The sequence below is a fragment of the Arachis hypogaea genome, chromosome 1 (genome assembly GCF_003086295.3).
Source record: "Arachis hypogaea cultivar Tifrunner chromosome 1, arahy.Tifrunner.gnm2.J5K5, whole genome shotgun sequence".
Lineage (NCBI taxonomy): Eukaryota > Viridiplantae > Streptophyta > Magnoliopsida > Fabales > Fabaceae > Arachis > Arachis hypogaea.
Window position 1 is genome coordinate 100,454,019 of NC_092036.1, and position 20,433 is coordinate 100,474,451.

The window sequence follows — 20,433 nt, forward strand, 5'->3', positions numbered from 1 at the left end:
GGCTCTGTGAACTATCATTGAAAAAAGAAATACTCTTACAAATACGTATTTTGACAAATAAATAAATAATATTAAAATATTATTTATTTATGTAAAAAAAAGAAAAAAATTATATATTTATTTATTTTAAAAAAATGTTTGACAGTAAACAAAGAAAATTAGTAATTCAGTGAATAGTTTAATATATTTATTAACATTTATTTATTTATTTATTTTAATTCAATAATTTTTTAATTACTTTTCTTAAAATGGATTTATTTATTCGTGTGGTCAGCAAATAATTTGAATATTAATAAATAATTTAATAAATATTAATAATAAATTTTTTTTATAATATATATAACCTATTTAAACTAACATTTTTTTATGCAGCCTAACAGGAATTTGTTGGTGCGTAAACTGTATCTGTCACAGACGTAGAATCCGATGGTGGAAAACTACCTACGCGCCACGAGATTCTACCACGTCTCTAAAATTAGGGTAATACGTGGATTTCACCTGTTATTAGCTGCTCTGGTCGAAAGGTGGAGGCCAGAGACTCACACCTTCGTATTACCGGTGGGTGAGATTACAGTGACATTGGAAGATGTCGCTTATATATTTGGCCTACCCATTGATGGAAAGGCTGTGAGTGGATGGACAGATAGTAGTGCCGACTTCGTGATGCGTCAGTTTGAGTGCATTGAATGACACCTTGTGGACCGAGTGATGCATCAGTTTGGGTATGTACAACCTCCCCCGCAAGGAGCAAGGGAGATTCCATTGGACCTGCATTGCATGGCTCTTCGCGGAGTGTAGATTCATGACTGGACAGTTATTCATGGGGCATGGATAGGGGAGTGGGGCAACAGGCGAAACACTCAGCTGCGGAATTTGCACCCCCTTTTGACCTGGGATTTTAGTCCGACCACGGAGTATCGGGATTGGTACCTGCGCTCATATGGGCATCTACTGAGATTGTCGGAGTACGTTCCTCAGGATCCACAGCCACCTGTACCATAGCCACCTGCCCCATAAGAGTACGTTCCTCAACAGCCACAGCCACATCAGCATGCAGTGTTTGATCCGTTTTCATATTATGTACCACAGCCACCGGAGCATAGTCATGGTAGCCATCACAGTCACCAGAGTGAGTCCAGCCATCAGAGACGTCACAATCAGCACGGCCAGCACTCTCAGGGCAGCCTCCGCTCTCAGGTCAGCCACCATTCTAAGCAGCCTATACTTACGATTCCATCCGGTCATGATTGGTTTGAGTTTTCTGTTGGTGGTCATGGAGATCAGCAGCCACATAATTGGGCCAACGCTAGTTTAGGTGGTTGGTCAGATTTTAGCGCCATGCATTCACCGTCGGCGTCGGCTGCTCCACATGGGGCATCAGTAGGTACGGGCCATGGTTTGCAGGGTCATGGTTCCGACCCGTCGTCAGCGACTGCGTCATGTGATAGTGGTATCCATCGGCGGACATACACAGTTGTTGATGACTACAACCCAGGTGCATCCGCTCCGACAGAGGCAGGTGGGTCCTCCACTCCGGCAGAGGTAGGTGGGTCACGTGATCTGGGCGAGGCAGGTGGGTTGGTTGCTCCGGCAGAGGGAGGTGGTTTGGCCGCTCCAAGTCACCCGTATGACCTACGGACGGAGCGAAATCCACCTGATAGGTATACTCCGTCGCGGTTCGGTCAGGGCATCATGGTTAAGGGACTGAATTGGATGTCTGGAAAGAAATGAGCTTGGATTTAGGATTTTTAGATTTAATTGTAATAATTAAGCTAATGTAATTCGTATGTTCTGTATGTTAACCTATGTAAACGTAGTTAACATTTTGTATGTTTACTTCACGAAGGCAGCAAATGATAATATTAAAAATACAAAGACTACTAGTATGAAAATCATCAGTTTACAAAAAACAAATTTAAAAATACAAACACAACTACTATGAAATTTAAAAATACAAACACGACTACTATGAAAAACATCAGCTTACAAACACGATAGAAATAAACATCATTCACCCCCACCACTCGGTCCAGCACGCTGAGGACATCGACTCCGACTATGACCCTGAGCACCACAGAGACGGCATACCCGAGGACCACGCATGTCACATGAATCCATCTCATTCAAGTACCGGGTCAATTTGGGGCGACCTTTCGACATTCGTCTCAAGGCGGGATTAGCGACCAATGTCGGTCCCTCATATGCGGGCCATGTCTCGGGATCACGTAACGGTGTGAACTCAAATCTATATACCTTACGAATCTCTGTCATCTTGTACACGTCATGCACATACAGCTGCCAATCGAGACACTGGTTAGCACAGCAAGCAATAACATGGCGACAAGGTAGTCGTTCCACCTGAAAGTGCCCGCAGTCACACGTCCATCGCGCAAGGTCAACAACTGACACCTTCCCGTTAGCCATGTCGCGCACCTCAAATACCTCATTTCGTCTGTCAAACCTGTGCACTACTATATTCCCAGTCTGTTGCATATTTGCCTCTATCCGCTTTTGTGCAAATATGGAGTAAGTAAACCCAGCACGCTTGCGTTTGTGAGTCTCGGCACTCTTCCGTGTAAAAAGTTCATTTAACCGATAATATGTTGCTCGGACCAGCGCCAGCACAGGTAGATTACGGGCACCCTTCAACACTGAGTTAATGCACTCGACAAGGTTGGTCGTCATATGGCCCCATCGATGCCCCTCGTCGAATGCCAACACCCAATGTCTGAGTCCAATGGCATCGCACCACCTGGCATATGCCTCGCCTCGCTCTTCCAACCTCTTATAGTTGATGTTGTACTCCTCCACCATTCTTGAATACCCAATGTTGACAACAAGCTTCTGCAAGTGAGGGACTTTGAATGCTCTTAGGAAGTTGCTGTCGATGTGCCTTATACAAAACATCCACCATGCTCTTGGAGGTTGCTAGTCATCTCCGAAACGATTTACTGCTGCCCGAATTGACTCATGCCGATCTGAAATCATACCCACACCGTCTTTTCTGACAACATGCATTCACAGATTTCTGATAAAGAAGTGCACGCATCAGCTGTCTCCCTTCCACCAGCGCAAAAGCCATAGGCACAATATTCTGGTTCCCATCTTGTGCAACAGCGACCAGGAGTGTTCCTTTGTATTTTTCATATAGTGTGTGCCGTTAACCTGAACTAGAGGCTTGCAGTGCCTAAATGCCCTAACGCATGGATTGAAGCTCCAAAATACGCGATGAAGTATTTTTACACCTTGCGCCTCCTCATTCGCGTTGTACAGTAGGCGTGTTTCTATTTGCACAACTGACCCAGGTATCTTCTGAACCATGACCGAGAGCCACCATGGCAAGGCTTGGTAAGAATCCTCCCAACCACCGAAAACTTTTGCTATGGACTTCTGCTTTGCCAACCAAGCCTTTCGGTAACTGATGGTATAGTTGAACCTTGACTGGACTTCCGCTATTATAGATTTTACCTTGATTGACGGGTCAGTCTCGACTAACGGCATTATACTATCAGCAATGGTATCCGAGTCCAACTTGGAATGATCCTGTGAAATCGTTTCCATTGTACATGTGTGCCTTCCATTGTATTTGTGTATCTCCCAACAATCTTTTTTCCGTATCAAGCTGGCTCGGATAAGCTAGTCGCACCCACGCCCATACATCTTGCATTTTGCATAGAAGGTCTGTGGCTCAGACTCATACACATCGTAGTCAACTCCTTTAACGATAGTGTATCTTCTAATTGCAGCCACCACCGACTTTCTGAAACTGTATTCCATTCCAATCCGGAACTCTCCGTCCGCAGGATCAGCAACGTCTACAGAAAGCGGAAAATCATCGTTCATTAATCATTCCAAAAGTATCAATTAACAAAAACGTATTATTCATGCATGACGTACCTATGTTTGCATATTCCACAAATTCCGGTGCATGCATGGCGTCGAGATCCAACTCACGCATGAATGGTGGCACGTTCATCGGTTGACTGCTCGAGGGATGAACCACTATATTCTCCGTTGCTGTCTTAACTCCCACATCACCATCCTCATCTTCATCGCCGGCTTCATAAGTGGCTTCAAAATCCTCTTCGCTGTCACTATCCATTCCCTCGTACACTGCAGCTCTATCATCCTTTATATCTAAAACATTTTGAATCCCTTCTGTCTCTATGCTTTCAAACTCAACATATAGCTCAATCTATGGCTGTCGCATCTGAGTCTGTCGGTAAATTTAAAACATATTCTGCATACTCCCTTCATCAGTGATTGGCATGGTATCAAATTGTATTAGACCACCAAAAACTACAACTAGATTCCGGTGCAAAATTCTGCTCACTCTCATTAACGTACCATTCTCCATGCTTTGACAGAGACCGTTCTGAAGCTCCATTAACGTCATGGTGCATGGAACCACAAACAAAAATGGATTCTGATAGACAAACCTCACTCCCTCATGAGTATTGCGTATTATTTCACCATTGCGATATACCACCAAGTTTTCGGTACCCTTCATTGCACTACCAACACTCACAGAACACTCAAAGAACACTCACACACTCTTACTCATAATGAAAATAAAGCCCAACTCTGCCTATATATAGATGGAGCATTCACCACGCCCCCCACGTGCTGCCTGCCGCAGCCAATCAAGTGTCGCCACGTGTAAGCACGTCCCTGCGTGCTGAGTCAGCACGCCCCCACGTGCTAGTTCCACGTCAACACACCCCCCCGGCGTGCTGAGTCAACACGCCCCCGGCGTGATTCCAGCTCCGATCAACGACAATGCGCCATGTTTCTCCACATCAGCACACCCCCCCGGCGTGATTCCAGCTCCGACCAATGACGTTCCGCCATGTTTCTTCACGCCCCCGGCGTGTAGCAGGCAACATGCCCCCTACATGTTGACCTTGCATTACAGACGTCCACAAAACAGTAATAAGCATGGTTCTCCCATTTCTAGCCAAATCACCACCAACTTTTCCATATCCAAATTATTGAGCTGTATATGACCACATTTTTTTAAAAAAATAAAAAATCCAGAGATTAATTTTGTTCTGATTTTTTTACATCTTTTAAATATTCAATTAAAATATTTTCACAAAAATTTAAATTAAATAAATAAGTCGTTTGTTAAATACAAATTTTTTTTGTCACTTATAAAAAAATATATAATTTATTTATTATTTTTTACGCATTTTCAAATCTTTCAGAGGTCATTTTGTTGATAATACATTTCAAGAATTTTTTTGTTAGTGATTAATTCTTTTAGATATCAAATGAATAGTTAACGCTTTTCTTAATTTAAAAGACCTTAAAGCATCACCAATACTAATTCTAATTTTATTTCATGTTGGGTCCTACAAAAATATTTGTAGGACCATATATCATAAATAGTAATTTGAAATTAAAAGTGAAATTTGTTCCTGTAGCGCTTAATTTTCATTCAATTAGAATTTTATATTATTTTAAACTATTACATCATCATAATTATACAAATGACAAAATTTTATTGGTTCTTCATCAAAATCTCTAAAATAATATCAATTTCATTTCATAAATTAATTCCAATATAAATTTAATTCTACATCAATTCAATTATTAAAAATATCAAAAATGATATTCAAAAACGAAAAAAAAAGTAAAACTTATTTTATTTAATATTTTTTAATTATTACAATAATTAATAAATATTAAATAAAACATGTTATCACGAATTTTAACTAATTTCTTTTAATTACTAAACATTTTTGACTCTAAAAATACTCCATTTAAAATGCTCTTGAAATTAAATTTAGAACACAATTCACGAAGCATGTAATATTTCCTAGATTCATCATTGACCTAAATTATTAGCCAAAGAATCCACCCACCTCTTCCCAAAGGAAAGGAAAGGGTTGTCTCACCCTCTCACTTATAAAATACTCATACAATCTTGAAGCCTTGTAATATAAACATGAAGAAGCAGTATTACTTATCATCTCTTAATATATTCTTTTGCACTATTATTGTTGTTGTAGCTTCAATGTCTCACAATGATGATGACTGTTGAAGATAATATTAAGTTGGTATTTAATGGTTCACAAAAATAAGCTGTAACTGATTATGGTTGAATAATTTGTTGATAATATTTATTTTTGTAACTTTAATTAAAATGATAAAAAAAATGATTAACTCAAACAACATTAGAATAGAAATCAGAGCAATACAATTGAGAATTTTACACTTGTAGATTCAAACAACAATTAACTAATCAGAACAGTGTAGATTTCAAACACAAAATTATCAAAACAGAATAAAAAAATCAAAAATCAAAACAGAATTAAAAAAATTCTAAATATAAATTAATACATTATGAACTAAATCTGAAAAACTGTTAAATTTCTAATACAAACGTCCTAATTGCAAATTTTTTAATACATAATAAACTAAAATCAGATAAAAAAACTAACTATTGAGTTACTTGGAGACAATGGCGATGCAGAGGACTTTACTGACGTGGTGGCAACACAGACAGCAAAATGGCGGCAGTCATGACCAACCGGCAAGGCTGCATTAGGGTTTTTTTTAAATAAATTGAAAAAATAATAGGAAGAAGGAGAAGGACAACATACTTGGAGGGAGGAATGAGGCAGCTCCGGCGACACAAGGAGCAGTGGCGACAGTGGTGGCAGTCGTGGCGGCGGCAATAGTGGCGGAAGCAACGAAAACGGCGACGATAGAGCGACCAAGACAACGTAAGGAGTCTACGAAGTCTTTGAACGCTGTTGGTAGTAGCCGACGCTAGTGGAGGGGCTGTCGGAGGTGGTTTGGAGGGGAGAGAGAGAGGGATGGAGAAGGTTAGAGAGAGAGATTGGTTCAAAAATTAGGGGGAGAGAGTTCGCGATTCGAATTTAGGGCGACGATAATACTTTGCGAATAATCAAAACGCAGCGTTGCACTAATTTGGATTATCGGCGGATTTATCCGCCAAATCCGCCGATAAATCCCACATAATGATCGCACCAATTTTTCTTTTTCTCCTCCAATTATTGTCAGCGAATTTATCGTCGAAAATCAAATTCAACAGTAACTTTTTTGCCCAACGAATTTATTGCCAAATCCGGCGGTAAACCCACTACTAATATCTGATACTAAATCTGACGGTATTTAGCGTTTTTCTTGTAGTAGATTTGTTGAGTTTGGAAAACTTGAAATATGATGATGATCAAACATTGTTAAAAATAATTAAATGCAAAATTATTAAATTGAATTTTAATTCAAAATTAGCTGATTAATAATTTTGTTAATATACAGATTTTTGGTTGGGTCGAAAAACACATCAAGCCCAATATAATATTTAGCCTTGTACAAAATTCTATTTGATGAATGGCTGAATTATTACTATGTTAGTTGGGCTAAGAAATTATTGAGCAAGCCCGATTAAATCTTTGTTACAAGACCAACAAAGGCTTGGTCCGAATTAAAAAGAAAGAAGGAAGGAGTAGTGCATGTTTGGTTCGGTTATCCACTCTCCTCTTTGAATGGAATTCAAATTTAATTAACTTGTTTTAATTGCATTGGTAATAGAAAAGAGAAAGTTGAAATTGATTTGATTGCATTAAATGACTCCACGTTACTTTATGCATAGAAGAAAGGAAGTGGGCTTTAATTGATTTTAATTTACTCATTACTTCCAAAATTTTCTCTTTCTTCTGTCTCTTCTCTCTCTAGTTTTCGGTCACTTCACTGACAGGGAAGAAGCTTGTAGAAGCAAGCTATCAGAGGAAGAAAAACAGAAGTTATGAAGAAACAAGCGGCCAAGGTGACGATGGTCCTTGCAGAAAGAAAATCTACAGTATGGTGTGGCTAGGATTTTTACCACAAAAGACAAGAATTGGAGAGGAAGATTCAAGATCTTCATGCCTAAAATGGTAGCAATCCAATTCGGTCAGAGAAGAAGATCCCTGAGGTGAAGCTCGTCTCTACTTTTTGTTCATCCATCACAGAAGGTAGCTACTGTAGCTACGTGGAGGAAGAAACAAAAATAGAGCAGATGGAGCTATCAAGGATCAAGGGTTCATCAAGGGTCAAAAATCTTTCTTGGTGGGGACAAAATCAAGATAGAAGGCTCAGATTGATGAAGTTTAATGAGAAGGGATGAGAGAAAGGTAATTGCATGTTGATTTGCTTTCGGTTTTCTTTCTCTCTTCTCTCTGCCCGAACCGTTTTTGGTGTTGAAGAAGAAGAAGAAGTTGGCTCGGTTGAACCGTTTTAACCTTGGAAGCTTCTCTTTCTATAATAAGGGTGAACGGCTAAGGCTTGAGATAAGAAAAGTAAGCACATAGTTCTCATAGCTACCCAAGCTAATAGAAGTTCTTCTCCTTCAATGTATTTCATTTTGTATTTTCTTTAGTTTTGTCTGTCTGAGTCTCATGATAAAAAAAGCAAACAGTGTGAGGTTTGTAAGAAAAAGCAAGTAAGTGAAAAAAGACAGAGTGTACAAAATGAAAGAAAAAGTCATAGATATCCTAGAGGTCCTTTGTACATTGTGTTGTGTATCATGATTATTTGGGAATCCCCTTGCAAATTGGGTTAGCACTTAGCAGTTGAAAACTTGGTAGGTGACCAAGTCAAGTTCAGGATTGGGGATAGATTCTGGACTTGTCCCGTATAGGAAGGGTAGTTCTTAGGGAGAATTGGTGTTTGTAATCAAGATGATTATAGTGAAATTCCATCATTGTTGTGATGGAGACTGAATGTAGGCTACATTGCACTTAATAGCTGAATCAGGATACTTCTTAGTGTAATTCTCTCTCTCTCTCTCTCTTCTACTCCATTTCTGTTTCTGTTGCGTAGGAGACAAAATTGAAAAATATGTCCTGACTGGTTACGAGACAAAAAGAAAATGTCTCTTGACTAGTTACGAGATAAAAATAAGAAAAATCTCTTGAAGATATTTCAAAGGTCAAAAAGTGACACTCAGAAGGGGCTAAGATTCAACCCCCTTCTCTTAGCCACTAATTACCATCAACAATAAATATATCTTTTAAGTGGCAAAAAAATGTTTAAGTTTAGCAAACGACTTTTGGGACTAAATTTTTTCGGTAACATTCATAAAACTATTTAGAAGGTACAAATAAAAAATTGAAGCAAAATTTATCTCTAGAATTTTTTATTCTTCAAAAAAAATTAATCATTCACAATAATTTTTTTTAAAAAAATTCACTTGACATAAAATTATCAATTTTAAAGATGAAAAGATATTATTTTTTAATAATTCTTAAAAAAATTATTAAAATCCGACCTCTAAAGTTTTTTATAAATATATATATTTAATATTTAGTTATTTTTTATAGCATTTTTAAATTTTTAAAAATTTATTTATCGTTTGAATCTTTTAAAATTATTTTTGACAACAATGTAACTTTTTTAAGTACCGCTTAGTTTATCCTTGCCTTTTACTTTTTCTAATGGAATTCTCCTATGTAATAGATTAGTCTTATGAATTAGAATATGTTGATGGAGGTAACTCATAACAACCATGTATGTGTACTCTTGTGAAAGATACAATCTTCATAGTCAATACTACCAATGATGACCAAACTAATATGTCACTACAAAACATTGCTCCCAATAAACCAATTCTGGAAGAGGAAACATGCATAGCAGACAAACCAATCATGGCCTTTGGACTTTGTGTTAGAGAAGAAGCCCTGTGCACATGTCCATGGGCATGGAGTAATCATGGCTGAAATGATGACAAGCAAACCAAACATTGCCTTATATAGAAACTCTGAATGCATCTCTTAATTTCTTTATACTAAAAAACATTCTTGAATGGTAATGTTGTAGTCTTGTGGAACCTAAAGCTGGCTAGCTATTGATTCTTTTAAATTTATGGTGGGAGAGTGGGGACACTACTTTTGAAGAACATGCTCTGCATATATGATTGATTAAAAGTAATTACTCATATAAAGATGTATTTAGGTGAAGATAACAGTTAAAATATAAACACATGGACGTTAAGTAGTTTAATCAAACATATTAAATAATTTAACAATTCTCGGTCATACCTTACCTTGATTGAAGTCCTTTGAGGCCAGCTTCCATCAAGGGTAAATCAGCAATATAGTCACCAATAACATGGATGATACAGCATCGTAGTTAGTAGTTAAACATGACGAAGATTATTATGCAATTAACTAATTTGGGTTGATTGTGTAGTCAACTCACTCGTCCATTTAAACAAGTGTTGGGAATTCGAATCTTGTATTATATATGCAATAATCAATTGGCAGTGACGACAAACTCTTAAATAGAGCTCATATTCACGACAGATTAGTTCTTAATCAGCCAGATCAAGAAATAACACACTAGCCTCAAATAATGTATATATAGTTCTGTATATATGGACTCTCCTAATTCTCTCGTTTGATTTGTTTCTGGAATAAAACATTTGAATAATTTGCCAATTTTTTAATAAAAACACGTACGTTAAGTAGTTTAATCAAACATATTAAATAATTTAACGATTCTCAGTCATACCTTACCTTGATTGAAGTCCTTTGAGACCAGCTTCCATCAAGTGTAAATCAGCAATATAGTCACCAATGACATGAAACATGACTAAGATTATGATGCAATTAACCAACTTGGATTAGTTGGGTAGTTAATTCATTCGTCCACTTAAATAAATATTGGGAATTCGAATCCTGCTTTATATATACAGCAATCTATTGGCCAGTAACAAACTTTTAAATAAAGCCCATATTCGCGACAAATTATTTCTTAACCTGCCAGATCTAAAAATACTGTAGACAACCAAAGAATAGATTATGATGCAATTTAATCATTTGTTTTATAGTATATGATTGATTGCATGCGTGTGTTTGTCCAATATGAAAGTGCTATTAGCTTAGCTTAGTCCTGCATTATCATATCATATTTACAATAATAACACACTAGCCTCAAATAATGTATATATAGTTCTGTATGTATGGACTCTCGTGATTCTCGTTTGATTTGTTTCTGGAATAAAACATTCGAATAATTTGCCAGCTTTTTACTTTTTTACTTTTCACCCCCTTAACTTTCTGTTTTGTTTCTTATTTTATTCTTGTTTATTATTCAATTATTGGAACGTTGTTGGAACCAGGCAGGTCATACTCATAGGTATAATTTGATGCATCTGTCTTTTTCTCTCCTTTCACACGGATTCCTCTCAATCTTATTTATTAAATATAAATTGTTGAGAAGAAAATTAAAACAAATAGTATTGATGATGGAGTTGGCCGAACCAAAATAATTTATAGTTTTATACATATAATCTTATTTAACAAGTAGAACAAAATTATGCATATAGGCTCGTCCTTTTCTAATGTTAAGAACTAGTTTCGGTTGGTATCCCCTTACATTAACAAAATAATTGGTTTGATTTCAAAGTATAAAAAACTCTTGGCATTTACTGTTAAAAAAAAATATTTAGCAACAAAAAAATAGTTAAAAATAACTAAAATTTATTTTGTTTAATATTAGTTAATTGTTACAATAACTAATAAAAATTAAATAAATTAAGTTTTAATTTTTTTTTATTTTTCTAATATTACCGTGAGAATAATGATTTTTTTGTTGTTGTAGGTCTGTTAGAAATAAGATTCTATTTGAATTCTTGACCTTTTAATTATTAAAATATTCCCTTAATTACTTTAAGACATCAGGTGACATGTCATCAAGCGACACACATGTATTTACCTTTATTATTAATTCTTTTATTATTATTATTATTATTATTATTATTATTATTATTATTATTATTATTATTATTATTGGTCCAACCACAAGAAGTGAACACCAAACACCACATGACAAAATTGGTGGCTCTAAAGAGAGGAGTGAAATTTTGGAGGTAAAAAATGTGTGATATATATTTGATTTGATCAACTAAAACATGAGGCTACAAATAATTGTAAAATAACTTTAATATGTTAAAAGATTCTTCAATGCCAATGGAGGAGAGCATCAAAATATTAGTTAATAAGAAGACAAAAAAGGTGATGATTATGTTTGAGTCTTGAAATATAAGAAAATGCAAATTATTATAGTTGTTAGTTAGTATGTCATATGGTGCAAGGGGATGCCTTGATTGATGAGGAAAACAAGATTGCTCTAACACAATGAAATCACGGGAGTATTTGTCCTCTAATGTATACTAAAATCTTAGTTAAAAAACAATGAACAAGTATGTGTCAGTCTCTTGGGGTCAATAATAATAATAATGTTTCTTAAATTCCCAGAGAAAAAAGAATTTGGTTTAATGAGCAAACATCATATCGAAAGATCTTTGATTTGGCATCTTACAAGTAAAGTAGGAAGAGAACAAGAAACAGAAGAGAACAGAACAGAAGAAGGTTTGGCTGGGATTGGTTTCAATTATAAATAGAATTTAATTTTAATGAACCGTTAGTATTAAAGTAATTATATACATGCATTTAATTATATAACGCTCAGTAAAAATAATTACTTTTTATATTAATGGCATAAAATTTATGTGAGCACGGGTCGGTTTGGTTCGAATTCAAGGTAAAATTAAAATCGAACAGATCAAAATGTAATTGATTTAGTTTGGTTCGAATTTGCATTTTTTTTATGCATGTATCCAAACAAAATCAAACTGATTAATAACGGATTGGTTTGGTTCAGGTAATAAGGTACCCGATAACTTTAAAATTTATAAAAAAATCAATTTTTTATCTTCGAAATTCAGCAAGTACAACAAATAAGTAACATCAATAAAAATAATCTAAAGATGTTAAATACCAAATGCATTAAAAACTAAACTCTTTAAAATCCAAACATATTAATAGTGAATAATCTCATTAAAAGCCACTAAAAGCTATATATTTTTTTATTTAACTAATATATAATCGGGTTCACGAGTTGGTTCGGGTTCTGCTCCAGAATCGATACCCGAACCAATCACTAACAAAGGTTATTGGTTTGGTTCGAATTGGACTCGAGTACTCATTGGTTCCAGAACTAATTTAATTGGTTCAGTTTATGTTCGGATAGGTAAGTGGATACCCGCTATTCGTACTCATCTCTAACATAAATGATCATTCAAAAAAATACATATAATTATATGATTATATAAAATACTTTATATTGTCAATATATTAAAATTAAATTCTTATAAATAAAAAGGGGAAGATGAAAACAAGGTATCCGTGATATCCAAGCAGGATTGACCTTTCTAAAAACAAAGGATTCATCCAATAATTACATTGGTAGCCCATAGTTACAAAGATAAAACAACATACTTGTGACCATTCTTCTATTGAAAAGACTACAAAATCTACATTAAAAAAATTGTATACACCGACATAAAGTGGTGCTCCTTAATGTGGAATTGAATCCTCCTATCATTTTAGAAGAAATGTTGTTTATATAATTAGAACAACTAATAATTATTGTGAAAAAGTTAAAAATGTTCATTTATACTACTAAAATTTATTATTAGTTGATTATGTTTTTGAATTTTCTATAGAAATTAATAGTTGTTTGATGAATCCTAGTTATATAAATAATTATTTTCATTATTTAAAATCAAATTTTGATTAATTAAATTTGACTTTTTTACATTTGGAATATGAGAGACCTTAATAATCTATTATTAGAATAGTTTATCCTAGAAAAAATTTAATTCACTCAAAAAATTTTACATAATTTTTTTTTATAGATTGATTTCTTGGTTAATTTTTTGTATGCACTTATTATAGTTAATTATTTTATAATAAAAATAGGTAAAAATTTAAGTGCAGTTATAAAGTTAATAATTAATAACGGTTAGATTATAATTTAGTCAAATTTGCATAATTATTTAACTGACTTTCAATTATCAACTTCACATAACATTAAGTGTATATGAGTTTTTACCATAAAATTACTATGTACGTACTAAAAATTAGTCGTCAAATCGGCTATTATATATTTATACATAAATATATATATTGTTTAATTTATTTTTTTTAAATATATTTTATACAAATGACTGATTTAATAATTAATTTTTAATAGACAACTATGATCGTTACATAATAGAAATTAATTTCTATTTCTTTAACCATTTGCCTTATATATTTTTTTTAAAAAATATAAATTACCAAATTGAACTCAAACAACGGCCAAACTAACCATAAATACCTGCCAAGAAAGAAGGTTAGAGAGATCAGAACTCATAACACAAAATTCCTCTCACAAATCCCAACCCATCATTTGAAGAAGAAAAGAAAATGAAGAATAAGGCCTCAACATCTTTAACACTTGTTCTTCTCTGCTTGACTCTTGTATCCACAAGATTAGTGAGTAGCCAATCATCTTCAGATGATGGTGGTGATGATTTGATAGACCAAATATGCAAGAAGACACCATTCTATGAACTCTGCAGCAGCATCCTCCATTCAAATCCTCTCACCCCAAAGAGTGATCCAAAGGGTATGGCTGTTATAATGGTGAACAACATTGAAGAAAATGCCACTGACACTCTCAACTACATTCAAGACCTCATTAAGAAAACCTCTGATCAACAATTGGAGCAACAATTGGCCTTTTGTGCTGAGTCTTATATCCCTGTTGTTAAGTATATTCTTCCTCAAGCTGTTGATGCTTTGAAACAAGGCAAATTTGGCTTTGCAAGTTACTGTATTTCTGATGCTGAGAAAGAACTTGATGCTTGCAACAAGAAATTCTCTGGGAATCAGTCTCCTTTGGGTGATAGGAATGGGATTATGCAGAAGCTTGTTGATGTTGCTGCTGCAATTGTTAAGCTTTTGTTAAATGGCTGATTCTTCTTTTTCCTTTTTTAATTTCTTACACATTATTCTTGGTTGTAGCAGGTTGCGTCTAGAATCTAGATACTGTTTCTGAGACAATATATATAGAAACTCGTTTGGCACTTGTATTTAGCATTGCTGTTGTTCTTGTTTCATAATAGTAAATGCTTTAATATATGCTTTGCTTTTGGTTATGTATATATTTCCATAGACTAATATGATATGATTCTATCTCTATCTATTTTTGTTTGAAGTTTTTCACGATATCTCTTAGTCCGATAGATCAAGGAATAATTCGTGAATTTAAGTTTCATTTAAAGGTTTGTTATTGGTTAATAAATTGTTGTATGCACAAAGCAGGATTTGAACTCCTAATACTTGTTTAAGTGAACGAGTAAGCTGATCACTCGACCAATCCGGTTATATTTCTATGTACTTTGAAGCATATGTTTATATTAACCTTGAGCCTTTTCTGACAACTTGTCAAACTTACCGTTACTTCAGTTTCATTCAACTTTAAAATCATGTAATTAATTGTAGATTCCAGGTATTATCTGTTTTGTTCTTTTGGTTATGTTCTAAATTATATAATTTGTAAAAAAAATTATAGTTGTTGGTTTTGTTAGCATTTCTCTAAACCATGATTTTTCAACTTTTTAATATTAAGTAGGTTTTAAATAAATAGAAGGTCATTTGTAACAATTATTATTACTATTACTAGTGTACTAATAAATACTAATTTATTTATTAATTAAACTTTAAAAAAAAGTGAAAAATTAGGTTGAGGAGTTGCCAATGTGAAATGGGTTTGAGTAATCGAGAACTTTCGATTGATACAGATTGGAAACTGTTATAGGTGTCGATTTCCCACAAGACGAAGGTTGCTTTGTCAACTTTTTTCTTAAATATGTTTGTCGGATCACAGATAGAGAGAGGCATTGTCACATGCACCATCACATGTCTATCTATTCAGTTCTCAACATTGCAACATGCACATTGCAATTTACAATTAACAATTTACATTGCATTATGGTCCAAGCTTGGCATCACATAATTGATTCATAAATATGGTTTCATAGCCACATCCATCTTCCTTGTCTCAATGTTTAAATTCTCTATTAAACCAATCAACCGTCCCTTTCTTCACATTGTATTCCAATATTTCATTACATACATACATAATTTGTTGCTGTCAAATTTTAGTCTCTGATCTTTCCCTCTTGTTAGATGGATTTCTATCCAAGTCAAATGTAGCTCAAAGCAATCTTGACAATTGTTCCTCTTTTCAGATGATAAATATTTATGAAAACATGGTGTAAATCAAACTGACGTTTAAATTCAAATTGAGATTCAAATGCAAGTTCTTTCCTTCTAAATAAGGTAGAATCATATCTGAAAGAAGTTTACAATAAACTCTTTTAAAATTGACTATTTATCTCTCGAAATGTCTACGAAATACCTACGATCGAGTAAATAGCTCTGCGAACGAGTGTTCTTATTCTATTCTAGTCAAATGTTAGCCCAAAACACTCTTGCCAATTGTAAAACCCATGAATTTTAATCCAGGTCTCCTAGGGTAGTTGACTAGTTAGAAAGATGGTACCAAGAAAGATTTGAAAGGCCTTCTCTTATTGATTCACAAGAGGGAAATGATACAAATACATCAATACAACATAAATTAGGTGATCATCATATTCATACATAATTATCAAACTTTGGAAAGCAAAATCTCCTCCAACTCTTAACTTTAGAGAGTATGAAAAAGCAACATGTAGTTGCTAAGGAGGTAAGAAACTACACCTATAACACTATTATGGTAATTTAACTCACCCCCATCATTGATTAATATACACACTGGGGATAAACTACCCAACATATTGAGTCTCATAATGAAGAAAATGCTTTGAAAGGCAAGAAGAGAAGCAGCACAAGAGCACTAAACCCTCTTTTCTTGGTCAAGAACAAATGCTTAATGTGCATCTCTGCTCAGTTTTATAGGCAAATCCGAACCGGTAATCCGCTGAACAAAGCTGCAAGGTACCATCAAGGAACAAAGATGATGTTACAAGGCTGCTAACTCCTATATTAATGACAAAAACAATAGGAAGAAAAAGGTTCCACCAAATGCAGTTCGACGAACAACATGCATTGCATTTCAACTTACTTGTGAGAGTGAGACTCAAAACTGGGGGCAGTTACATCACTTGAAGATGGATTGAGGTGGTGTTGAAGTTGAACGTCAATCAGAGCAGCTTCTGCTTCTCCTGCAGGTTCAGGAGATCCCTGGAAACTCGCCACCGAAGTTTTTCCAGGTGACATGCCTGCAAAGGGAACATGTTAAAAAACTGGGTGCTATGTTAATAAAGGGAATTTCTTAATGGTTAAATGGGAAGGAAGTTACAGCATTCACAAATGGAGATGAAATACATAATTTGTTAAAAAAGCTCCATGTGATGATTGTTCATACATAACAACTATTGAATCAAGCTAAATTCTAAACCTAATCATAGAACTTTTGATTCTTTAGTTATTCCTTATTAGAGAAAACAGTAACTATCATTAGATATGTGAGTAGAAATTCAACATGGTGATATTTCATAGAAGAGTACTCAACAAATATTAACATTAGTTATAATCGGTCTATAATTGTGGACAAGGAAATTCTATCCAACATGCAAGTTTGACCAAAACAATGACTTTTCATGGAGTCATTAAACATAGTACTGAAGTAATAAGCATGAAATTCGAATTGACCAACATGCAGACGTGATAATGAAAGCAAAATACAAACAAACCAAAACAAAGTAAACCAAAATTCCAACTCAATGATTCCAAATAATGTTATCAACATAGCATCTATCGATTCTAACTTAAACCCGCCATCATGTTATAGTGCACAAGGTTACAAACAAAAGATCACATGCATAATATAAATTACTTTTGTTATAATATAGTAATTACCTTGGAGTACTATCACAATGCAGAAGATAACAGTAAAAATCATGGCAAACATGCTGCTTCCGGAAGCCGAAGATGTCTTCGCAGCTTTCATCTTCTTCAAGGCTTTCATGCGTTCTATCCTTGCACGCTTCAACATGGCGAGTTCAGATATCTCCCTGATTAGCTTTTGGTCAGCCGCATCCAACGATGGAGCTCGCGGAGGCCTTGGAGGCTTCGGAGACTTTTTGTTACAGGACTTCTTATGCTTCTCCTTTGAGGTAGGAGTTTTGGCTGCACAATGTACTGAAGACTTGTTTGTAACTTCCAAAAAATCCATGGAAGTTCCACTTAAATTCGAGTCATTGCAGGATACCCTATGCTTATTATCATCACTTTTCTGAAAATCATCACTTATTGCCACCCCACATTCAAGATCAATTTCAGCATCCTCATCTTTTGCACTTCTATGATCCATCCCAAAACTAGTCCAAATTTTCCTCCAAACTGTCCCAATTAGCAAAAGACAAGTTCCTTGAACTCAATTTATAACAGAAAATCACCTTGTCAATGTATAATACAGGGTGATTTTCTGTTCTTTTTTATGTAAAACAAAAATGTACCCTAGAACTGAATTGACTAACCCTGCATCATAACAAGAGACAGAATTCAATCAATTGAACCAAACTAAAATCTTACAATAGCTAAAAACAGCAATCCAAACTTACACAAACAACATTCAAAGGAAGAAAAAAAAAAAGAAAGTAGCACTAGGAAACACTCCACATCATAAAATGAAAGCTAAATTGCAGCCACATCATTGAAATGCATATATACAACTGGAAACAGATGAAAAGGGGCCAAAGGTAGCAGCTTTAATTTAAAGGTAGCTTCAACCATGAATAATAATAATAATAATAATAATAATAATAATAATAATAATAATAATAATAATAATAATAATAATAATAATAATAATAAATTAATAATAAAAAAAGAGCATTGAAGAAGATGAAGAAAAGAGGAATACCCTTTGAGGGAAAGAGAAGTAACCCAAGATCCGATGAGGGACAAAAGAGCTTGAAGCACGGACACGAATGGAGTTTACAGATTTCAGAACATGGCTACTAGGAAACTACCTTAACCTAAGTTGGAAACTGGAAACTGGAATTATTAACTGCAATTATGTTAAAAATTAAAATTAAAATTAAAATGTGTATATTTTATTTGAAATTTTAGTGTGTTCCGGAAAAAAAAAGGGCATATTTATACAGCCAAAATATAACCAAAGGAAGCTTCAAAGGAGAGAACCTGCCGACAGTTGGCAACTCCACATTTTACTATCAGCTTCCTCACGTTTCAAAGAGCGGACAATTTATTTGTTCACTTAAATAAATATCAAAAATTTAAATTTTATTTTATATTTATAATAATTTATTTATTAATAATAAATTTTTAAATAAAATTTAAATTTACAATGAATTAATATTTGAACTGCCAAATTATAAGATAATTCCAAATAAAAAAAAAGCTTCCTCATGTTTCTTTCATTTCTTTTGTTTCTTTTCTTCTTCTTTTCTTTTTGAATGAATTTTGTCATGTGTGCTTGTTTGGGACCATTAATTATACATCAATATCACTATTAATTAACGTTGTTTTCATATTTGAATTACTATTAGCAAAATATATATTTTTGTTATAATGTTGTTATCTCTGAGAACATATTCAAAATAATTTCTTCAATATTATTACCAATTTTAGTTTTTTGATAAGTATATTTTTAAATTAGTAAATGAATATTTTTACTTTTGTTTGGATAATGTTGTTCATTTTTCCTTAAATTTATATTATACAATAAAAAAATCATAGAAAAATTAATATTATAAAAAATTGAGTGTATTATTTTTTTAAAATTTTTACAATACTAAATACATTAATTGTAAATTCTTACACAATTATTACAATGACAAAATCTTATTCTATTAAATAAAATTAGCTACATGAATCAAATTATTTATATTTATTATTTTATTTTATTTAGAAATTACAAAATTATTTAAAATATGATTAAAAAGAGTTTAGTTAATATATATTTTTAGAGTACATAATAAAATTATTAATTAAACAGTTATAAAAAATATTTAAAGTTCAAATTTTTGATATATTTATTGTGCATTTGTTAATATAAATTATTTAAAAAATTTATTATTAATCATTTTAACTTGTATTTTCCAAATATATATGTTAGTTAAATCTTTAAAAAAAAATTCTTTCTTCTTATTGTTTGATTTTATTTTAAACAATTTATCATGTGTATGTGTATCCACTATCGGTGGAGTAATTCACATAAAACCTTAAACAGCGTCATTAATTCATTATTGATCGTTGATGCTACACCGACAATTTTTGTGGGTTAATGATATGCAGAGTTGTATCTGTCTATTATCTATTATTATTTATAACAAAAGAAATATCGGCAATGATTATCATCAAAAAAGAAGTCTCTGCATTGGACTCCACAACCTCAGGATATCACTCATATCAGATTATCTGGTAGTGATATATAAGAAATAAAAATTTTAGGACAAAAACAGAAAAGGTAAAGGTTTACCTTTTCTTTTTTATAAAAACTCTTTCTTTTTCTTTTTTTATTTTTTAATTTCCCCCAGGTCGCAAAGGATTCAGATTTGAA

At 33.6% G+C, this 20,433-nt stretch overlaps 3 protein-coding genes across 3 annotated transcripts; 1 reads left to right on the top strand and 2 right to left on the bottom strand.

The window, feature by feature from the left end:
- Positions 1-2,007: 2,007 nt before the first annotated feature.
- LOC112757307 (uncharacterized) lies at positions 2,008-3,561 on the bottom strand. The gene is made up of 3 exons (XM_025805927.1): positions 3,246-3,561; positions 2,991-3,132; positions 2,008-2,893 (listed from the first exon to the last, which is right to left on the bottom strand). The coding sequence occupies exons 1-3, from the start codon at positions 3,559-3,561 to the stop codon at positions 2,008-2,010; spliced, it is 1,344 nt and encodes a 447-aa protein (XP_025661712.1).
- Positions 3,562-14,073: 10,512 nt separating this feature from the next.
- LOC112703076 (cell wall / vacuolar inhibitor of fructosidase 1) lies at positions 14,074-14,998 on the top strand. Its single transcript, XM_025754391.3, has one exon. The coding sequence runs from the start codon at positions 14,265-14,267 to the stop codon at positions 14,814-14,816; it is 552 nt and encodes a 183-aa protein (XP_025610176.1). The 5' UTR covers positions 14,074-14,264; the 3' UTR covers positions 14,817-14,998.
- A 1,416-nt stretch (positions 14,999-16,414) lies between these two features.
- LOC112703084 (uncharacterized) lies at positions 16,415-19,344 on the bottom strand. Its single transcript, XM_025754404.2, has 4 exons — positions 18,772-19,344; positions 17,766-18,386; positions 16,969-17,125; positions 16,415-16,834 (listed from the first exon to the last, which is right to left on the bottom strand). The coding sequence occupies exons 2-4, from the start codon at positions 18,217-18,219 to the stop codon at positions 16,774-16,776; spliced, it is 672 nt and encodes a 223-aa protein (XP_025610189.1). The 5' UTR covers positions 18,220-18,386; positions 18,772-19,344; the 3' UTR covers positions 16,415-16,773.
- Positions 19,345-20,433: the final 1,089 nt, after the last annotated feature.